Source organism: Stenella coeruleoalba, assembly GCF_951394435.1.
Source record: "Stenella coeruleoalba genome assembly, chromosome: 3".
Taxonomy (NCBI): Eukaryota; Metazoa; Chordata; class Mammalia; order Artiodactyla; family Delphinidae; genus Stenella; species Stenella coeruleoalba.
In genome coordinates this window covers 152,147,023-152,168,547 of record NC_137148.1, presented here as the reverse complement: position 1 = coordinate 152,168,547, position 21,525 = coordinate 152,147,023, and the positions used below count along the sequence as shown (strand labels likewise).

The 21,525-nt window shown below is 47.8% G+C and overlaps 2 protein-coding genes across 2 annotated transcripts; one reads left to right on the top strand and one right to left on the bottom strand.

The window, feature by feature from the left end:
* Positions 1 to 3,756: 3,756 nt before the first annotated feature.
* On the bottom strand, positions 3,757 to 15,911 carry LOC307184914 (uncharacterized protein; the record flags this gene model as incomplete). Its single annotated transcript, XM_079918668.1, has 2 exons — positions 3,757 to 4,720; positions 4,805 to 15,911. One exon carries the CDS (start codon positions 15,909 to 15,911, stop codon positions 13,677 to 13,679), a length of 2,235 nt encoding a protein of 744 aa, XP_079774794.1. The 3' UTR covers positions 3,757 to 4,720; positions 4,805 to 13,676.
* A 16-nt stretch (positions 15,912 to 15,927) lies between these two features.
* LOC307185054 (putative POM121-like protein 1) lies at positions 15,928 to 21,479 on the top strand. Its single transcript, XM_079918838.1, has 2 exons — positions 15,928 to 17,715; positions 17,947 to 21,479. Exon 2 carries the CDS (start codon positions 18,013 to 18,015, stop codon positions 18,808 to 18,810), a length of 798 nt encoding a protein of 265 aa, XP_079774964.1. The 5' UTR covers positions 15,928 to 17,715; positions 17,947 to 18,012; the 3' UTR covers positions 18,811 to 21,479.
* The last annotated feature ends 46 nt before the right edge of the window (positions 21,480 to 21,525 follow it).

The window sequence follows — 21,525 nt, the reverse complement described above, 5'->3', positions numbered from 1 at the left end:
CCAGTGAAATGGATCGCTAGTGTGGATCCTCATATACCAAATTCCCGTGAGCTTTGCTGAGAAGACCTCAGCAGTGCATCAAAGCATCCCTTTGATGCAATGTGAATAAGGTTTAAAACAGTTATTAATGTGGCTAGTAACTGACTGCAGTTTGGGAAATCCTACACTTGATTTCTTGGTTTCTTCCACGTCTAGCTGTCTTTGACGTGTGAGGTGCTTAGACGAAAGTCAGTGTGCTCTCTTCAGGTCAGTCTTAATCTATAACCTGTGTTATACATGTGCCTCATTAAGGACAAATTGCTAGTTCCAGATGGGGAATTTGGAGCAGGCTCTTTTTTCTCTAAATGAATGGGGCTCTACTCCAAGAACACAGACTTCACATATATGGGTATAAACACATACATACACCAAAGTCAAGTCACTTTCTATCCCTCTATTCACTGTTTAGGCCCTGAAGGTATTGTTTACAGCCGGACACTTGGCTTGCAGGGAAGAATCTCATCTACCTGAGATCTTAGGCACAGTGCCTCCAATCCCCTCCTCTCTTTCTGTTAAATTTCTGCAAAGGCAGGAAGTACCAGAGTGATGCAGAGGTTGGCTGGAAGGTTGAGAAGAGGCCCCAAAGATGTAGGGCTTAGGATGACCCTGAAGAAGAGATGGGGTTTGGGCAGTCGGCATGGAAGCTAGAGAAAATTCCAACTGGGCAAGGAAGGAGTGGGCACTATAAATGGGGGACAGGGAAAAGACTGGAACACAGGGTTTGGACTGGGAAGCAAAGAAGATGGTATAAGACAGGTTCAAGGGGTGGGTTAGAGAGAGCCTGATGGCCCACTAAATCTTTTAAGCTCCACTCTGTGCCACTCACATGCTACAAAAGGATTTATTTCAGTGTGAGGTAAGATGTAAGTGCTACTTTAAGAATTTAACTGAACCAAAATGACCTGGGGACCAGGATGCTAGTCTACTGTTATAGGTACTGTTCTCCTGGGGAAAAAAGCCAACATAAAATGGTGCATTAGTCTGTTTGGGCTGCCATAATAGAATACTAGAGACCGGAGGCTTGAACAACAGATATTTCCTTTCTCGCAGTTCTGGAATTTTGCAGTCTAAAATCAAGATGCCAGCAGAGTTGCTTTCTTCTGAGGCCTCTCTTCCTGGCTTGCAGACAGCTGCCTTCTCACTGAGTCCTCACATGGTCTTACCTGTGTGTGTGCATGGACAGAGAGAGGCCGCTGATGTCTCTATCTTCTTATAAGAACACGAGTCCAGTCTGATTAGGGCTTCACCATTATGACTTTATTTAACCTTAATTACCTCCTTAAAGACCCTATTTCCTAATACAGTCACATTAGAAGTGAGGGCTTAACTCAGGAATTGGCAGGGGCGGGGTGTTTCTGCCCTATGTGAGAGGGTTGGGAATGGCACAGAGCACATCCCGCTGAAGGCTGTGCCTGTGTTGCCCTTCCCACCTTTTCCAGTGGTAAGATATAGGCAGAGAGGGAAGAGCGTTCTAGAACAGGCTTCATGACTTGCTTCAGTTCAAACCTATTCAAACCCAAGGACAAGCATTCACTCTTGTGGACCAGCACAGCTTACCAGATTTTCAGGGGTTGGGGGAGAGTTTAAAGCCCAAATAAAGTGTTAATATCTCGTTGGCCAGGGGCACAAGCCGCCCACACAGTGTGGGCAGGTAGCTCCCTCAGCATCCAAACTCCCTCTGTGGGGAAATGAAACCCCCGGGGTCATTTGGAGGAAAGGTGCAGTTCCAATACACCCATACAAAGGGAGTAGCGTCATAAGATTTATTACTTTCAAAAATAGATAACTAATGAGAACCTACTGTATAGCACAGGGAACTCTACTCAATGCTCTGTGGTGACCTAAGTGAGAAAGAAATCTAAAAAGGAGGGGTATATGTATACGTGTAACTGATTCACTTTGCTGTACAGCAGAGACTAACACAACATTGTAAAGCAGCTATGCTCCAACAAAAATTAATTTAAAAAATAAAAAAAAATGATTTATTACTTATATATCCCAGAAGCAAAGGGACACAGTGAGCCGGGGGAAGGGCAGTCTTCCACCTCAGGTCACAAGCCAGCAGGAGCTAGAGCGGGGTAGCAAGCACCTAGTCCTTACAAGGTGATTGGGGCAGAGGCTACTAACTTTTCACAGGCTTAACTCTAAGTGGTTATTTTTTTTTTAACATCTTTATTGGAGTATAATTGCTTTACAATGGTGTGTTAGTTTCTGCTTAATAACAAAGTGAATCAGTTACACATATACATATGTTCCCATATCTCTTCTCTCTTGCGTCTCTCTCCCACCCTCCCTATCCCACCCCTCTAGATGGTCACAAAGCCCCAAGCTGATCTCCCTGTGCTATGCAGCTGCTTCCCACTAGCTATTTTACGTTTGGTAGTGTATATATGTCCATGCCACTCTCTCACTTTGTCACAGCTTACCCTTCCCCCTCCCCATATCCTCAAGTCCATTCTCTAGTAGGTTTGTGTCTTTATTCCTGTCTTACCCCTACGTTCTTCACGACCTTCTTTTTTTTTTTCCCTTAGATTCCATATATATGTGTTAGCATACGATATTTGTTTTTCTCTTTCTGACTTACTTCACTCTGTAGAACAGACTCTAGGTCCATCCACCTCACTACAAATAACTCAATTTCGTTTCTTTTTATGGCTGAGTAATATTCCATTGTATATATGTGCCACATCTTCTTTATCCATTCATCTGTTGATGGACACTTAGGTTGCTTCCATGTCTTGGCTATTGTAAATAGAGCTGCAATGAACATTTTGGTACATGACTCTTTTTGAATTATGGTTTTCTCAGGGTATATGCCCAGTAGTGGGATTGCTGGGTCGTATGGTAGTTCTATCTGTAGTTTTTTAAGGAACCTCCATACTGTTCTCCATAGTGGCTGTATCAATTTACATTAAAAACTTTTATTTAAAACCCGCTTAGCTCTAAATTTTTAAAAAAATTTATTTATTTATGTTTTTTGGCCACACAGTGTGGCATGCAGAACTTCCCTGACCAGGGGTCGAACCCATGCCCGCTGCAGTGGAAGCTCAGAGTCTTAACCACTGGACCACCAGGGAAGCCCACTCAGTGGTTATATTAAAAGGTTCCACCGGGGAAGGCAAAGCAGGAACCTGTGGGGATACCCTAAACCTATCTAAAAGTCCAGACTCTGAACTTTTGGTGTTAGTAGGGTCACCATACTGTAAAATGCCTCGGCAGCCACTCAGAAAAACAAAATTTTTTCCTCAAAGTTGTTTTTCTCATCACACCTTTCTAGTTTTGACCCTCTTGCATTATTATCCTAGCTAGGACAGGAGGTGACATGATGCAGCTGCAGGAAGGGCTTGGGGGAAAAAAGCTCAGTGAGGGCAGCCTGGAGCAGAGTAAGATAGATCCTGGGTGAAATCCCAGCTTCACCACTAGCTGTGTGACCTTGGGCAAGTGACCTCACCTCTCTGAGCTTCCATTAAAAAAAAATTTCCATTATCAAAAATTTTAAACAGAAAAATAGAAAGAGAATACAATGAACACTTATACATCCGCCCAGATTCAACAAGTCTAAACTCTGCCATATTTGCTTCAACTAAGCCACTTTAAAGTAAATTACAAACGCTAAGGACCATCGTCCCTAAATACTTTAGCATTTGTGTCCAACAAAAGAGAACATTTTCCCCATAACCACAAAACTATTACGCCTCAAAAAAACAGTTCCCTGGGACTTCCCTGGCGGTCCAGTGGTAAAGAATCCACCTTCCAATGCAGGGGACTCGGGTTCGATCCCTGGTCAGGGAACGAAGATCCCACATGCTGCAGGGCAACTAAGCCCACGTGCCACAACTACTGAGCTCCCACGCCTCAACTAGAGAGCCCGTGTGCCGCAAACTACAAAGCCCACACACCCTGGAACCCACGCGCCACAACTAGGGAGAGAAAACCCGCACGCCACAACTAGAGAGAAGCCCGAGCCCACACGCTGCAACAAAAGATCCCGCATTGCCACAACTAAGACCTGACGCAGCCAAGAAAATAAAAAAATAAAATAAATAAATATTAAAAAAACAATTCCCTTATATATATATATTATTTAATATTCTGGCCATATTGAAATTTCCCCAATTGTTCCCAAATTATATTTTACAGATGGTCCATTCACACCAAGATCCAATCAGAGACCTTGCATTGCGTTTGGTCATTATGGATCTTAAATCACTGAGTTCCCATTCTGCTCATCTGTAAAATGGGAAAAGAATAATACACACCTCACAGGGTACACAAATTAGACATAATACATGTTAAGGGGTTAGGCTAGTGCATCCAAAAAAGTACACTATTATTATTAGCTTCCTTACTGGACTTGTTCTGCTCAAGGCAGCAGTGCATTGGGATGGAGTGTCTTGAGATGTCAATAGCATGGGCTAGAGATAATGAGGCAACAGGTCCCAGCATCCTCAGGGATGTAGACCCACAAGCTGCATTTTGCCCAGCCCTGGCCTGGGGATGGAGGGAACCAGTCTCACCTTGACCACCTTCAGCACCCCCGATTCCTGGTCCAGCCCATGCTCCCCCTGGAAGCTCTGCTCCCTCAGGAACTGCTCCACGGTCTGCACAGTCTCCAACACCTCTTTTTTCCACTTCTGGCTGGGATGCAGGCAGTGAGCCACGAAGGAGTTCAGCCTGGAAGCTGGGGTGACAAAGAGCTCCGGGGGCACTGCCATCTCTGTCTTGAGAGTACCACTGGTGGCTAGATCTATACCCACACACCTACCCAGCTCCTGGCACACACACTCTTCTTTAAGGGGACTCCTCCTCAGCTGACCTCCAGCACCCTGTGGAATAAAGGACCAGAGTGAAGAGGAAACAAGGGGTGTCTGGCTGACCAGGGGATCCTCTTCCTGGAGGCCATTCACTGCAGCTGGGGTACCAAGGGACACTGGGTGAAACCACCTTAACAGGCGGGGCTTTTAGTCACCCTTTCTGCTGTCGGTTTCGTTTCTCACCTCTTAGTTTCCCTTTTACAACTTGGAAACTGAAACTGGCTTGAGGATGGCCCTGGGAAAGACAACTCCCCCAGGAGATGGGAGTTGGATGGTATCCACCAATCCCATCCCCACAAGCTTGTCACCCAAAACAGGCTCAGTAAGAGCAGGCACTCGCTGGAGGTTGGGCTGAACAGTGGGAATTCTAGGGTTCCGCAGAACAAACTCTGGAATTCCAGTCTGCCCTTTGCCAGACTCTTAACCTCTCTGACCCTCACAGAAATAATCCTTAAAATGGGTTTAAGAATAATACCTACCCCATAGGTTGTGTGGATTAAGCAAGAGAACATTTAGCAGAGAAAACATTAAGTAAATGCAAGTATTGTTATTCGTTCACTGTACATCTATTGAGTGCTGGCTGGGTGCCAGACATTGTGCGAAGAAGACAATGTAAGACGTGGTTCCTGCCCCAGGGGCTCCCAGAGCAGTGGGGGAGACAGAGGAGACACAGAGAGTCCAGTGTCCTGTGTACTAGGAGAAAAGAGGGCACAGAAACTTGGTGGAAATTCAGGCAGAAGAGTTTCTTTGGGGTCACCTGTGGTGTCAGTGAACACCTGCTTGAGATGAGTCTTAAAAGACTGGGAATGCGGCCACGAGACAGAGGGCACAAGACCGGATAAGGCTGAGAAGTGTGAACCATCCTGCTATGTGCCAGGACTCGGCTGTCAGATCCACGTTGGCATGGAGGGCAGGGAGGGGAGAGGGGAGAGCTGTGCCTGGACAGGTGAGCAGGGATTGAAACTCGGAATGCCATTCATTCATTCATTCAACAAACATTTGTTGAGTGCCCGCTATGTGCCAGGCAGGTGTCCTGGGGATACAGCAGTGAATAGGCAAAATTCTCGGACTGCAGAGAGCTAACACTCTAATGGTGGAGACAGATAATAAACAGGATAAATAAGTAACATTATAATAATTAAGATGGTGATAAGTGCTAATCAGGAAAATAAAGCAGGGAAAGAGGTTAAAAGGTACTGACTACGTGTGTCGGGGGGGTGAGAAGTGGCAATGTTCAGGGGTTCAGTCTCAAGAAAGGTGGCTAGGGAAGGTCTGAAAAGCAAAGACATGCATTTGAGCAAAGACATGAAGGAGGCGAAGAGTGAGCGGTATGTATGTCAGAGGGAAGAATGAGAGAAAGTGGGACTTCCCTGGTGGTCCAGTGGGTAAGACTCCATTCTCCCAATGCAGGGGGCCCAGGTTCGATCCCCGATCGGGGAACTAAATTCCACATGCATGCCGCAGCTAAGAGTCTGTATGCGGCAACTAAGAAGTCCACACGCCCCAACGAAAGATCCCGTGTGCCGCGACTGAGACCCGGCTCAGCCAAAAATTTAAAAACAATAAAATAAATAAAAACAATTAAAGAAGAATGGGAGAAGGAACAGCAAGTGCAAAGGCCCTGTGGCGGCAGTATGCCTGGTGGGATTGAGGAATAGCAGTGTGACTGGAATGGAATGATCAAAGGGGGAGAGTGGGAGGGGATGAGGTTTGAGTACAAGGGTAGGGGGCAAATTGTGTAGGATCTTGAAGACTACTAAGACTTTGGCTTTTACTCTGATTGAAATGGGGAGCCACTGGGGAGTTCCAAGCAGAAGAGGGACATGGATGGACTTTCATTTTAACGGTATCACACTGGCTGTTCTTGGGAAGATTGGATTAAAAGCAGAGGGTGGGGAGTGGAGGTGAGAGCAGAAGCAGGAATTCAGTTAAGAAGCTACTACAACAGTCCAGGCAAGAGATGTGGCGCCTTGGATCAGAATGGTAGCAGTGAAAGGTAGGGAGAAGTGGTATGATTCAATTTTCTTATTATGGAAAATTTCAAACATGAACAAAAGTAGAATAATACAATGAACCTCCACGTACCATCCCCCATCTTCAACCATTATCGACCTGTAGACAGTTTTTTAAATGTTTATTCAGGTCTTCTGCCCATTTTAATTTTTATTGGCCACCCGGCACGCAGGATCTTAGTTCCCCAACCAGGGATTGAACCCATGCCCCCTGCAGTAGAAGCACAGAGTCCTAACCACTGGACCACCAGGGAAGTCCCAACCTACAGACAATCTTGTTTCAATGATATCTCCATCCACATCTCCCCTCCTGTATTATTTGGAAGTGAATCCCAGACCTCATATCATTTCACTGGCTATATTTTGAGTATAAACAGGTCTTGCTAAAGGATAGAGTGTGATGTGAGAGAAAAATTAGAGTCAAGGACCACTCTAAGGCTTTTGGCCTTAGCACTGGAAGGATAGAATTGTCCTTAACTGAGAAGGGAAAGACTGGGCCAGGGCACAGTGTAGGCATGAAGGTCGGGAGTTCGGCTTTGGAAGCAAACTTGAGTGTCTAATGAGATCTGAGTTGGCTAGGGAATTGCATATTTGAGTCTGGATTTCAGGGACGAAGTCTGGGGTTGAGATACAAATGACCAGCATAGATATATTTAAAGCCATGAGGCTGGGTGGGTTCACCAAGGGAGCGAGTATAGAGCAAGGCAAGAAAAGGACCAGTGACTGGGCCCTGAAACACTTAAGAGTATTAAGTGATTGGGGAGAGGCAAGCATCCGGCAAACAAGAATGCGAAGGAGTAGCCAGGGAGGTGGAAGAAAAATCCGGAGTGTGTTTTGATAGCCAAGTGGAAACATTTTTCTAGGAAAGAGAAAGTGATCCACTGGGTCACATATGAGGTGAATCTGCGCTGACTTTGTCCTGAGGGCAGTGGCAAATCAGAAGAGCGACCAGAGGTGAAATGACCATTCTGGAAAGATTGGTCTGGCTGCTTCTGTGGGGAGGAAGGATTGCAGGGGGCAGGGGTAGATATGTAGGGAGAGGTGTCAGGACACTGTACAGTGATCCAGGTGAGAGGGAAGGTGACCCGGACTTGGCTGGAGAAGGGATGGGATTCTAGGTCTACCTTGGGGGAAGGGTGAACAGGACTTGGTGACTACAGGTAGGAGGTGAGGGAGAAGACAGGATGGCTATCAGCTCTCTGGCTTGGGTACCTGGGTAATGGATGGAGGGTACTATTAACAAAGGGAGGAAGATACAAGGAGGAGTGGGAAGTGGGGAGGTCTACAAGGGTAGCTGTTTAAGCCAGAGAGCTTAAAATAGTTGTCCACATTGCCTAATGCTTCCGATAAGTTCAGGAATATAGGTCTGAGAAGCACCCAAGAGGCTACTGGTGATCATTGTGGGTGAAATGTAAGGGAGAGCTGGGAGCAGAAGCCAGATCTTAGGTGCGGGGTTGAAGAGTAAGTTGGGTGAGGAGGATGGAGACCAGGAGTGTAGATAACACTTTCAAGAACTTTGTCGTGCAAGGGAGGAGAAAGACCAGGTGTTAGCTGGAGGAAGTGGTGGGGTGGAGGGTGTTTGTTGTCTTAAATACCATTTGGGGGGGAAAAAAAACCCTCAATCATGACACGTTTCAATTTAAACTCTCCAACTGGCTAACCCCAAACGGAAAGAATCACATTTCTAATTACATAAATTCTAAAAGTCTCCATATTTTCAAAGTTTGGTAGTGCCTGGTCCTTAAACAGTCCTATATTATAACTGTTTAAAGAGCAGTGGCAATTTCGCAAACCAAAGTCAACAATAAAGTGAGATTCCAAACATTTGTCCTATGTTTATAATGACAGATAATGAGCTTCAAGGCAATGTAAAAGTTGTTCAAACAAAAGTTATTCAAACATTCAGACCTTACATCTTAGTTTAAAACATTTTTTTGAAGCATAATTGATTTACAACACTATATCAGTTTCAGGTGTACAACATTGTTATTCAATATTTTTACAGGTTATACTCCATTTAAAGTTATTATAGGCACTTCCCTGGTGATCCAGTGGTAAAGAATCTGCCTTCCAATTCAGGGGACACAGGTCTGATCCCTGGTCGGGGAACTAAGATCCTACAGGTGGCAGGGCAAGTAAGCCCGCACGCCACAACTGCTGAGCCCATGTGTCCTGGAGCATGCAGGCCACAACTAGAGAGAAACCTCCACACCACAACGAAGAGCCCACGTGCTGCAATGAAAGATCCCGCACACCTCAATGAAGATCCTGCGTCTCGCAACAAGACCCAATGCAGCCAAAAATAAATTAAATAAATAAATAAATAATAAACCTTTGAAAAACTAAAGTTATTATAATATATTGGCTCTATTCCCTGTGCTGTACAATATGTCCTTGGAGCTTATCTATTTTATACACAGTAGTTTGTACCTCTTAATCCCGTCCTCCTATTTTGCCTCTCCCCACTTCCTTCTCCCCACTGGTAGCCACCACTTTGCTCAATAGACCTTACATATTAGTTTTGATTCATTTCATTATTCATTTTCATGAGATATCTGGGAGTTCAGCAGCTTTCAAGATTTGGAAAGGGGGAATTCCCTGGCAGTCCAGCGGTTGGGACTCTGGGCTTTCACTGACAGGGACCAGGGTTCAATCCCTGGTCTGGTATTTAGGAATCTGCAGGCCTCGCAGTGTGGCCAAAAAAGAAAAAAAAAACGATTTATAAAGGGAACATGGGGCTTCCCTGGTGGCGCAGTGGTTGGGAGTCCGCCTGCCGATGCAGGGGACATGGGTTCGTGCCCCAGTCCGGGAAGATCCCACACACCGCGGAGCGGCTAGGCCCATGAGCCATGGCTGCTGAGACTGCGCGTCCGGAGCCTGTGCTCTGCAACAGGAGAGGCCACAACAGTGAGAGGCCCGCGTACCACAAAAAAAAAAAAAAAGGGGGAACATGCAGTCGATTGTGTATTGGTTTTATGGTTTATAGAAATGCCATGCAGTTGGGCACATGTCTATGGCGGTGGGGGAAGAGCTAGTAGTTAGGAAGGGTGTGGGCTGGGTTTTAGGAAGGAGGAAGATGCATAAAGATGGGTTTTCTCTTAGCTTGTGTTCCTCCAAATGCAGAGCCTGAGACAAGGATTTGCATGAGACTTGTTTTGGGAAATGATCCCAAGGGACAGGTGTGGGGGATTGAGAAGGAGGAAAAAACAGTCCAAGAAATATCATGAAATTGATCACTACTGTGGGCAGCTGAGCTTTGATCCCACTGGGGACCCTCTAAGGAGCAATGCAGAACATGCCTCAAAATTATCCACCTGAGAGGTGGAGGAGGGGAGTATGCACTCACTGCACTCGCTGGTTCCTGTCTTTCAATGGGCCAAGGCTTACCCCCGGGGTGTTAGCTCCCTGGAACTTCCATATTTGCTCAGAATTACTTGGAAGGCTTGTTAAGACACAGATTGCTGAGTCCCACTTCCAGAGAACCTAACTCAGGTAATTCTGGGCTAGCTGCTGAGAATTTTTATTTCAAAGAGGTTCCCAGATGATGTTGATTCTGCTGGTCTGGGGTCCATACTTTTGAGAATCAATAACTTAGAGGTTTGAACTTTGAATGGTGACAACATGGGGGAGAAGGAAAGTTGACTCAAAGTCATGGAGTTGTGAGCCAGCATTCAGTGTTCTGGAATTGCAAGTGTTTGGCCACGTCTGGTATGTTTTGAGCACTCTCAAAGGAGAGACTGAGAGGTCAGCAAGAGCTAAATGGTCAAGAACCCTGAATGCCAAGCAAAGGAACTTGAACTTGATTCTGTAGGTAATAGGAGCCATTGGAGAATTTAAAGCAGGGGAGGATTCTGTTTCTATTTGTGCTTCAGAAAGAGCACAGTGGTCTGGGTAGAAAGGGGTGAGCTAGGGGGACATGACCATAGAAGTCTACAGAATGAACAGCCTGATCTTGGCACTCGTGGGGATGTGGGGCCTCTCTTAACGAGCATGATGGTGTCACAATCCTTGATGTGCAATCTGAGAAGCTATTGATTCCACAGTTTCTGGCCCTGGGACCCTCCATGTAAGGTCCTCCAGCCTCTTCAACCTTCTCTTTCAAGTCGTGGATGGAGTCATCAGGGTCAATGGCATAAGGCTTGCCCTGGCCACTGGAGTCCTTCATGAAGACCTGGATCTCAGGAGGGAAGGTCTCCAGCACCTGGAGGCTCCTGAAAGGAGAGACAGTGGTGTCCACTGGGGCCACATGTCCTCTTGTTTTCATAGTTTTGCCTTTCCCAGAATGTCATATGGTTGGAATCATCCAGTGTGTAGTCTTTTCAGACCGGTTTCTTTCAACTAGCAATATGCATTTAAGCTTCTTCCATGGCTTTTCATACATCACCACTCACAGTAACAAATTATTTTTTTCTTGTGATGAGAGCTTTTAAGATCTACTCTCTTAGCAACTTTCAAATACACAACAATATTGTTAGCTATAGTCACTACACTATACATGACATCCCCAGGACTTATTTATCTTATAACTTGAAGTTTGTACCTTTGGACCACTTTCAGCTAGCTATTTCACCCACCTCCCACCTCTGGCAACCAGTCTATTCTATGTATCTGTGAGTTGTTTCTTCTTTTTTTTAAAGAGTCCACATATAAGTGATCTCATACAGTATTTATGTTTTGCCCTCTGACTTAATGCACTTAGCATAATGCCCTCAAGGTCTATCTGTGTTGTCACAAATGGCAGATTTCCTTCTTTTCATGTGGCTGAATAAAATTCCATTATCTATCTATCTATCTATCTATCTATCTATCTATATCTATCTATCTATCTATCTATCATCTATCTATATCTATATGTCACATTTTCTTTATCCATTCACCTGTTGGACACTTAGTTGTTTCCTAGTCTTGCTTTGCCTATTTTATTTTATTTTTTTACACACGCTGCATGACATGCGGGCCTTAATTCCCTGACCAGGGATCAAACCCATGCCCCCTGCAGTGGAAGTGTGGAGTCTTAACCACTGCACCACCAGGGAAGTCCCCTGCTTTGCCTATTTTAGAATCAGATTATTTGTTTTTGTTTGTTTGTTTGTTTTTTGCTATGGAGTTGTTTGAATTCCTTATAGATTTTGGATATTAACCTCTTATCATACATGTGGTTTGCAAATATTTTTTCCCATTCCTAGGTTGCCTTTTCATTTTGTTGATTGTTTCTTTTGCTCTCCAGGAGCTTTTTAGTTTGATGTAGTCCCATTGGTTGCTTTTTGTTTTTGTTGCTTGTGGTTTTGTTGTCATACCCAAAAAATCATCACCAAGACCAATGTTAAGGAGCTTTCTCTTTATGTTCTCTTCTAGGAGTTTTACAGTTTCAGGGCTTACATTTAAGTCTTTAATCCATTTCAAGTTAATTTTTACAAATGGTGTAAGATAGGGGTCCACTTTCTTTGTTTTGCATGTGGGTATCCAGTTTTGCCAACACCATTTACTGAAGAGACTATCTTTTCCCTGTTGAGTATTCTTGGATCCCTGTCAATTAGTTGCCCGTATGTGTGTGGATTTATTTCTCGGCTCTTGATTCTGTTGCATTGGTGTATGTGTCTGTTTTCATGCCAGTACCATACTATTTTGATTACTCTAGCTTTGTAGTATAATTTGAAATCAGGAAAAGTGTTGCCTCCAGCTTTGTTCTTCTTTCTCAGGGTTGCTGTGGCTTTTGAAGTCTATTGCAGTTCCATACGAATTTTAGGATTGTTTTTCCTATTTATGTAAAAAATGTCATGGGAATTTTGATAGGGATTGCACTGGATCTGTAGATTGCTTTAGGTTGTATGGACATATACTCTCTGAGTGAGATGTGCATGTAAATGATTTGCCTAAGACTTATTAAAGCAAAATGAAAAAGTCAAAGAAACTGCTACATTAGAAAATACTAAACGTGTAGAGTATGGGCGGCTGGTGTGTGCTCGGGATGACCCAGCCCCCTCCAGGCCAGAGAGGTGGGTGGGAAGTAGCAATTACAACAGACAAGGATGACCCTCCCTGTTTACCCCTCCCTCTGGGCCCATTTTATTTCGGGCTGCATCGTTTAAACTCAAAACACACTTTTAATATAGGGCCCTTGTAGCCATCTTGTTGTGCTACTCTTCACAACCCATGAGCAGGGTCACAGGAAACTGTCAACAGGTCTGGCTTTCCATGTTACCACTCATACAAGCCAGTGCTTTTCCACACTTGATCTACAGATCACAGACACGTGAGGATTATGCAAAAGAACAAGAACAAAGCTTTATTGTAAGTTTCACATCGAAACAGGGTCCACACGAGGCCCAGCCTGGGAGGAGGTGGACACTGATGGCCTCGCCGCAAAGTTATTGGCTCAGGCCAACTTCCTCCTCTTAAACCCCAAGGTAATGAATGGAGACCTGGAGGAGAATGACTTGGTCGATGGCCCAGTGGTTTTTTGTCCAGCCACGCCCTGGGCAGGTGATGAGGGGGCCCTAAGAGCAAGGCTGCACCTTGCTGTGCCCACTGTGGAGCTGAGGCTGATAGGAATAGAGGCCGGAACCGACACACCCCTAAAGTCAGCCTTGGCTGGGCATGGGCTGCACCCTCCGCTGGAAGTAGGGGGGCCCTGCCTGGGTGCGCCCCCAGGGATGTGATGTAAGATGGGGGCAGCAGTGCCTCCAAACCTAGGCTTCTTCTTAGGGCTGGGTCCCGTGGTCACCATGGGGTGGCTCTGGTGAGGAGGGCCCCAGGAGTTCAGGCCCACGCTGCCCCCATTGCTGTGTGTGGTGCTCGGGGGCCCCCTCTTTCATGATGTCACTCTGAGAGCTGCAAACATGCAGCTCAGATCATCTAGGGCAGCCGCTCTGCTCCCAAAACCCAGCTGTGTGCTGGCATGGGTGCCCACGGTGGAATTTCTGGATGATGAACACCCAGAAGATGCTTGTGCGGGGCCGCCCGAAGCTGGGGGGCCGGGAGCAGAGGCAAAGGCTGGGGCTTTCCGTTTCCTCTTCTGGGGAGAGCTGCCACAGGCGGTGGTTCCTCGCTGCTGCCAATCAGGGCCCCCAGGGATGTGCATTAAGATGGGGGCAGTAGTGCCTCCAAACCTAGGCTTCTTCTTAGGGCTGGGTCCCGTGGTCACCATGGGGTGGCTCTGGTGAGGAGGGTCCCAGGAGTTCAGGCCCACGCTGCCCCCATTGCTGTGTGTGGTGCTCGGGGGCCCCCTCTTTCTTGATGTCACTCTGAGAGCTGCAAACATGCAGCTCAGATCATCTAGGGCAGCCGCTCTGCTCCCAAAACCCAGCTGTGTGCTGGCATGGGTGCCCACGGTGGAATTTCTGGATGATGAACACCCAGAAGATGCTTGTGCGGGGCCGCCCGAAGCTGGGGGGCCGGGAGCAGAGGCAAAGGCTGGGGCTTTCCGTTTCCTCTTCTGGGGAGAGCTGCCACAGGCGGTGGTTCCTCGCTGCTGCCAATCAGGGCCCCCAGGGATGTGCATTAAGATGGGGGCAGTAGTGCCTCCAAACCTAGGCTTCTTCTTAGGGCTGGGTCCCGTGGTCACCATGGGGTGGCTCTGGTGAGGAGGGTCCCAGGAGTTCAGGCCCACGCTGCCCCCATTGCTGTGTGTGGTGCTCGGGGGCCCCCTCTTTCTTGATGTCACTCTGAGAGCTGCAAACATGCAGCTCAGATCATCTAGGGCAGCCGCTCTGCTCCCAAAACCCAGCTGTGTGCTGGCATGGGTGCCCACGGTGGAATTTCTGGATGATGAACACCCAGAAGATGCTTGTGCGGGGCCGCCCGAAGCTGGGGGGCCTGGAGCAGAGGCAAAGGCTGGAGTTTTCGGTTGCCTGTGCTGGGGAGAGCTGCCGAGGTCCCCGATGGCATAGGTCTCACCCCGCAGCGCTCTGTTGATGCGCCGGAACGCTGCTTCCTTTTCGGAGTCTAGGTCTTCGGCGGTGACCCGGAAACCCGGCTCAGGAGCTGGAGGCAGCCTCAGAGGCTCCCCTCGCCTGTGCGGCAGCAGAGGAATCCTGCGTTTTCGGGGCCTGGGACTGTCAGATGTGCGGGAGCCCTTCCTCCAGGGCCCTTTCTGCCCTCTTGCTGTCTCTGCATTTTTGTCAGGCTGGCTTTTCCTCTGGTAAACCACCGGAGCTGCAGAGGGCGATGGAGGGCCCTCCTCGCCCCCTGTCTTCGCAGACTTCTGGGGCAGCCCTTGCGGTATGGCGGGACCCCTCCTTCTCTTCACTGGCGGGAAACCTCGGGTGGAGCTATATGAGCTGGTGATGGCGTTTCTTTGGGGGCAGGAGCTCATACAAGAGGTCTGTTGTTTCCTGGCAGATCTGTCCTCTGCCCACTTGGCGTGGAGGTCTCTCTTCAGAGGTCCAGGCCTGGGCACGAAGAAAGAGCCCCCCAGGGGCCTAAATGCAGATCGTGCGCCCCCGGTGTCATCGGGGCCGCTTCTCTGGTCTTCGTTCTTCCCTGTGACTGTGGGGACTTCCTCCTGCTTGGCCATCCCTTGCCCGCTCTCTCCCAGGGCCCTCAACACCGTCTTCTCTGTGCTGTAGTTCGGGACACAGCTGGGTGTCGTGGCCGGCACTGGTTGCCCCCGCGCCACACTGACAGTGACTGTGTCCACTGCGGACACTGAGCTGCGGGACGTCGTGGAGGTGCGAGCACCCATCACTGCCTTCTTCCGATGGCCTCGCCTGAAGATGGAGATAAGGATCCCCATAAGGAGTGCAGCGTCTGCGGGATGGTAGAATGGGGTCTCAGAGACTCTGTGGCAAAGCGCAGATGGCAGAGTCACTGGACACTTGTGGGCCGGCCTGCGAGTGGATAGCCGCCCATAGACAGCTGGGTGAGCCGGGCCGGCCACGGGAAGTCGGTGGGCGCGGGGAGCGGGCTGGGGGCAGCCGAAACCTCCTGGCAGGTGCTGGTCCCCCAGTGCCCGGGACGAGGGTGAGGGGCAAGGCCTACCTAAGTAACTGCTCCTAGAGAACTTGAGTGAGGTCGGTCCGTGAATACAGAGCTGGGCTCCGAGCATTCTCCTTCAGCTGCCAACTCGGCCAAAAGCGGAGTGCGCGCTCTTTGGCCTGTTGCCTTTTTATACTCTGAAACCTGTGAGCGAACAATGGGCGTGCGTTGGCGGGGCGCAAAAGTTTAGGGAGGGGTGGCGCATGCGCAGAGTACACGTCAGGCCCTGGGGCGCACAGGTGAGGATGCGCGCCCCTGGACCGTCTAGCGCTTCTGAATCTCCCGGGGGTCTGAGGGCTGGAGGTGTTTGCCTTGAGGGTGATGAGCTTCTTGGCAGGACAGCTGGCCCTTCTCCCCTGGCCGCGCCCCAGTGCTGTCGGGGTAACTAACTGTACTGGACGGGATCCCCGCCCAGCAAAGTGGGGCAAGGTCGCTGTCTGTGCAGCTCCCACAAGAGGCGGCAGCTTTGGCAGCAGCGCCTCTGCGTCCTCCTGCCCTTTCCCCTGGCGGCACTGGAGGGGAGTCGCTAAGAACGGAAGTGCCCACACCATCCAGATCCTGCTGGGTGACACCTGAAGTGGTGGCCAGGGCTGGCTGAGAGGGCCATACTTACCATATGACCCAAAAACCCACTCCTAGGCAATTAACCAAGAGAAAAACTTTTCACAAAACACATATGTGAATGTTTTAGCTATCTTGTCCACAATTCCTAAATATAGGACTATTGAGGTTATCCAATTTTCTTGAGTTTGTCATTTTTTAATTGTTCTTGGAATAACACTATGTATACGTATTGTTTCACAGTCTAGAGTTAATATTTTACCAATTAAATAAAATTCAGAAGGCTTACATCCATATAGATTCTTTTACCTTCCACTCTTTGTTATAGCTGTCATATGTGTCACCTTTATATGACGTCAACGCCACCCTCTGAGACTGTGGTATCCTTTTTTCATACATATACAGGGAATTGCCTGTCGGTCCAGTGGTTAGGACTCAGCACTTTCACTGCTGGGGCCCCGGGTTCAGTCCCTGGTAGGGGAACTAAGACTCCTTAAACTTAACCCCACTCTGGGGCAATGTCCCAGCCAGGCAGAAACTGCAGGTGGAGCTGGAGACCTTGAAGAGTTTGGCTATACTTCCAGCTCAGCCCAAAGCCCAAGGATGATTCTGGACTTTCATTCTGACTCGTGCATTTCAGATCTTTCTGGGTTTGGACCTGGTATATATGTCCCTCCCAGCCCGCCCTGCCTGCCCCTTCAGTTGTCACCCCAAGCAGGATCTGGTTGGCTTGGGCACTTCTGGGGTTTTTTGTTTGTTTGTTTTGGGGTTTTTTTTTTGCACTTCTGTTCTTAGCGGCTCTCTCCTCCAATGTTACCAGGTGGGAGGGCAGGCGGACGCACAGGCGCTGATGCCAAATCTGCCACCTCGGGTGGCGGCTGCTGAGCCAGGTACCCTGCTCTCCAGCTTTCCTGTTCTGGTGGCCGGGGACCCATCCTGTACAGTTAGAGCCGGCCGGGGGAGAAGGGGCAGCTGTCCTGCCAAGAAGCTCATCACCCTCAAGGCAAACACCTCCAGCCCTCAGACCCCCGGGGAGATTCAGAAGCGCTAGATGGTCCAGGGGCGCGCATCCTCACCTGTGCGCCCCAGGGCCTGACGTGTACTCTGCGCATGCGCCACCCCTCCCTAAACTTTTGCGCCCCGCCAACGCACGCCCATTGTTCGCTCACAGGTTCCAGAACTGCATCCCAGCAACAGGCCAAAGAGAGCGCACTCCGCTTTTGGCCGAGTTGGCAGCTGAAGGAGAGTGCTCGGAGCCCAGCTCTCTATCCAAGGACCGACCTCACCCAAGTTCTCTAGGGGCAGTTACTTAGGTAAGCCCTGCCCCTTACCCCCGCCCCGGGCACTGGGGGACCAGCACCTGCCAGGAGGTTTCGGCTGCCCCCAGCCCGCTCCCCGCGCCCACCGACTTCCCATGGTTGCCCCGGGTAAACCAGCTGTCTATGGCCGGCTATCCACTCGCAGGCCAGCCCACAAGTGTCCAGTGACTCTGCCATCTGCGCTTTGCCACAGAGTCTCTGAGACCCCATTCTACCGTTCCGCAGACCCTGCGCTCCTTTCTGGGGGTCCTTATCTCCATCTGCAGGCGAGGCCATCGGAAGAAGGCAGTGATGGGTGCTCGCACCTCCATGACGTCCCGCAGCTCAGTGTCCGCAGTGGACACAGTCACTGTCAGTGTGGCACGGGGTCAGCCAGTGCCGGCCACGACACCCAGCTGTGTCCTGAACTACAGCACAGAGAAGACGGTGTTGAGGGCCCTGGGAGAGAGCGGGCAAGGGATGGCCAAGCAGGAGGAAGTCCCCACAGTCACAGGGAGGAACGAAGACCAGAGAAGCCGCCCCGATGACACCGGGGGCGCACGATCTGCATTTAGGCCCCTGGGGGACTCTTTCTTCGTGCCCAGGCCTGGACCTCTGCAGAGAGACCTCCACGCCAAGAGGGCAGAAGACAGATCCACCAGGAGACCGCAGACCACTTGTATGAGCTCCTGCCCCCAAAGAAACGCCATCACGAACTCATATGTCTCCACCCGAGGTTTCCTACCAGTGAAGAGAAGGAGGAGTCCCGCCATACCGGAAGGGCTGCCCCAGAAGTCTGCAAAGACAGGGAGCAAGGAGGGCCCTCCGTCGCCCTCTGCAGCTCCGGTGGTTTCCCAGAGGAAAAGCCAGCCTGACAAAGATGCAGAGGCAACAAGAGGGCAGAAAGGGCCCTGGAGGAAGGGCTCCCGCACATCTGACAGTCCCAGGCCCCGAAAACGCAGGATTCCTCTGCTGCCGCCCCGGCAAGGGGAGTCTCTGAGGCTGCCCCCAGGCCCTGAGCTGGGTTTCCCTATCGCCACTGAAGACCTAGACTCCGAGAAGGAAGCAGCGTTCCGGCGCATCAGCAGTGAGCTGCAGGGTGAGACCTAGGCCATTGGGGGCCTGGGTACCATGCAGCATTCCTGTCCCTTTCTGCTGCCTGCCACAGGGGCTGCTTCTCCGCAGAAAATGTTTCATAGTTATTTCTATTTTAATATGATCATGGTACATTAAAATGTATTAGTGCTTGCCTGTGAACACTAAGGTCACTTGTAATTTTCTATATTGTTCTATATTTTTGTGACTAAAGGCATTACTTGGGGGAATTAAAAGAATATCTTGAAGCGATTTTGGCTTTTGATCTGCCACTAATTGCTATTTAACCTTAATTCAGGGGTCGGATTCTTTGACCCAAGGAAACAGAATAGTATAAAAAGAAAGAATGTGAGTGTCAGATGGTGGCAGTGATTAAGTATAGCAAGAGACGCCTTTGCAAAAGTTACTGTTGGTCCCAGAAGACTCTCACTTAGCTGTGTGACCCTGGGCAAGTCACTTCACCTAAATCTCTGAATTATAGGGCTGTGCTGATGATTTAAAAGTGACTGAGCACGGTGGACACTCGGAAATCCTGGGTTCTCAATAAAGCCACTGCCCTGCTCTTTGGTCCTTTGGAATTACTAGATTAGTAAAATTTATACTTGACAGTAATTTTCGCTTAAAGTTTATTTTGTCTATTTCATCTCAGCCTTTCGGCTAAGATCAAGTGTAGTATCTGTTCTTGTCAATTTAAATAGCAAGAGAAAAGAAAGGAAAATAACGGGCATGCCCCCACACTCTTCAGACAATAGGAGCCTCTTAACCTGTTCCTTTGTCCAGAGACACAGGCCATTTCTCAGTGAAGGCCTCTGCCATCACTGAGGTTGCAGGGGAGATGTGGTAACTGGGGAGAAAAAGACCAATGGGGATGACCCCCTCACTCCTCAACATCCAAGCCCCCCACTTTCTCACTTGTCTGGCTAGAAATAAAAGGTTGATCCCATGGTTTTAACTTTCAGCTGTTGCTGGACTTTGCGTGCCTTGCCTAAGCTGGGAGACAGAGGCAGGAAAAAAACCCCACCATAATCACCCTGTTATGGGCTGTTATTCAACTTTGGACTTCCAGGCCCCATCTGCCTGTTAGCGTTCACTTCTTAGAGTTTCAAGTGCATGCTGTTTGTCCTCTATCTTGCCCCACGCGGCTCTCAAGCCCTCGTAATATGACCACATTTCTCGTGCCACATGTAAACATTCTAACACTTTGCAGATACTGAATTAAAAATCTATTATTTACATTGACTTCACCATTTTCATTTTCCTGGTGTGTTCAGTAGAAAATTCAAAATTACATATGTGCCTGGCATTATGTATTTTTTGGTGAGCAGTGATCCAGAGGATGGAAATGTATGCCTCCTTCGACTCCTTAAACTTAACCTCACTCTGGGGCAATGTCCCAGCCAGGCAGAAACTGCAGTGTGTCTTGGAGAAGGTCTTTTGCATTGAGATAGTAGGATGCTCTTTTAGCTTCAAGAACTTGGATGTTGTTGAGTTTAACCTGGTATAAGTTCAAATTAGAGTGTTTTAATTTTAGGATGTTAAAGGTAATCCCCATGGTAAACACAAAGAAAATAGCTATAGAATAGTCCCAAAAGGAAGTGAGAAAGTAATTTAAATATTTTATTGTAAGAAATCAGCTAAACACACACAACGAAAGATAGGAATGCAGGAAATGAGGGGCAAAAAAGCTTTGGGCAGATGGAAAAGAAACAGCACAATAGCAGAAATAAGTCTTTTTTTTTGTCAGCAATTACTTTAAACGTAAATGCATTAAACTCTCCAATCAAAATACAGAGATTGGCGGAATAGGTAAAAACATATGACCCAACTATATGCTGTCTACAAGAGACTTAATTGAGATCAAAAGAATGAAGCAGGTTGAAAGTTAAAGGATAGAAAAGGGAATTCCAAACTCAGTGAGAAAACTCAAATAGTAATCAAGAGAGCAGGAGTGTCTATACCAATATCAGACAAAATAGGCTTTGAATTTAAAATGGATCAAAGAGTTAAATATAAGAGCTAAACTATACAAATTTCTGAAGAAAAAAAGGGATAAATCTTCATAGTCTTGGATTTGGCAATGAACCCTTAAATATGATAGCAAAAGCACAGGCAACAAAAGGAAAAAGAAATTGGACTTTATCAAAATTAAAATCCTTTGTGTTTCAAAGAACACCAACAAGAAAGACATAATACAACCTTCAGAATGAAGGAAAATGTTTGCAAGTCATATATCTGATAAAGCCTAGTATTCAGAATATGTAAAGAACACTGGCAACTCAACAATAAAATGTCAAATAACCAAATTTTAAAAATGAGAAAAAGAATCTGCATAGATACTGCTCCAAAGAAGACACAAATTGCCAATAAGCACATGAAAACATGTCCAAAATTATTAGTCAAAATTATGCAAACTGAAACCACAGTGAGATACCACTTCATACCCACTATTGTGCCATATAATTTTTTTAAAAACAAGGGTTGGCAATGATGTGGGGAAATTGGCACTTTCAAGCATCGCTGGTGCAAATATGAAAAAGAAAATAGTTTGGCCGTTCCTCAAAAAGTTCAACACAGAGATACAGTATGGCCCAGGAACTCCACTCCCAGGTATATGTCCAGGAGAAATAAAAAACATATGTTCACACGAAAACTTGTACATGAGTGTTATATTGTCATATCATTATTCATAATAGCCAAAAAGTGGAAACAACCCAACTATTCGCCAACTGA

Coding starts and splice junctions, on each gene's coding strand:
- LOC307185054 (XM_079918838.1), top strand. CDS start 18,013: ATGGGTGCTCGCACCTCCATGACGTCCCGCAGCTCAGTGTCCGCAGTG.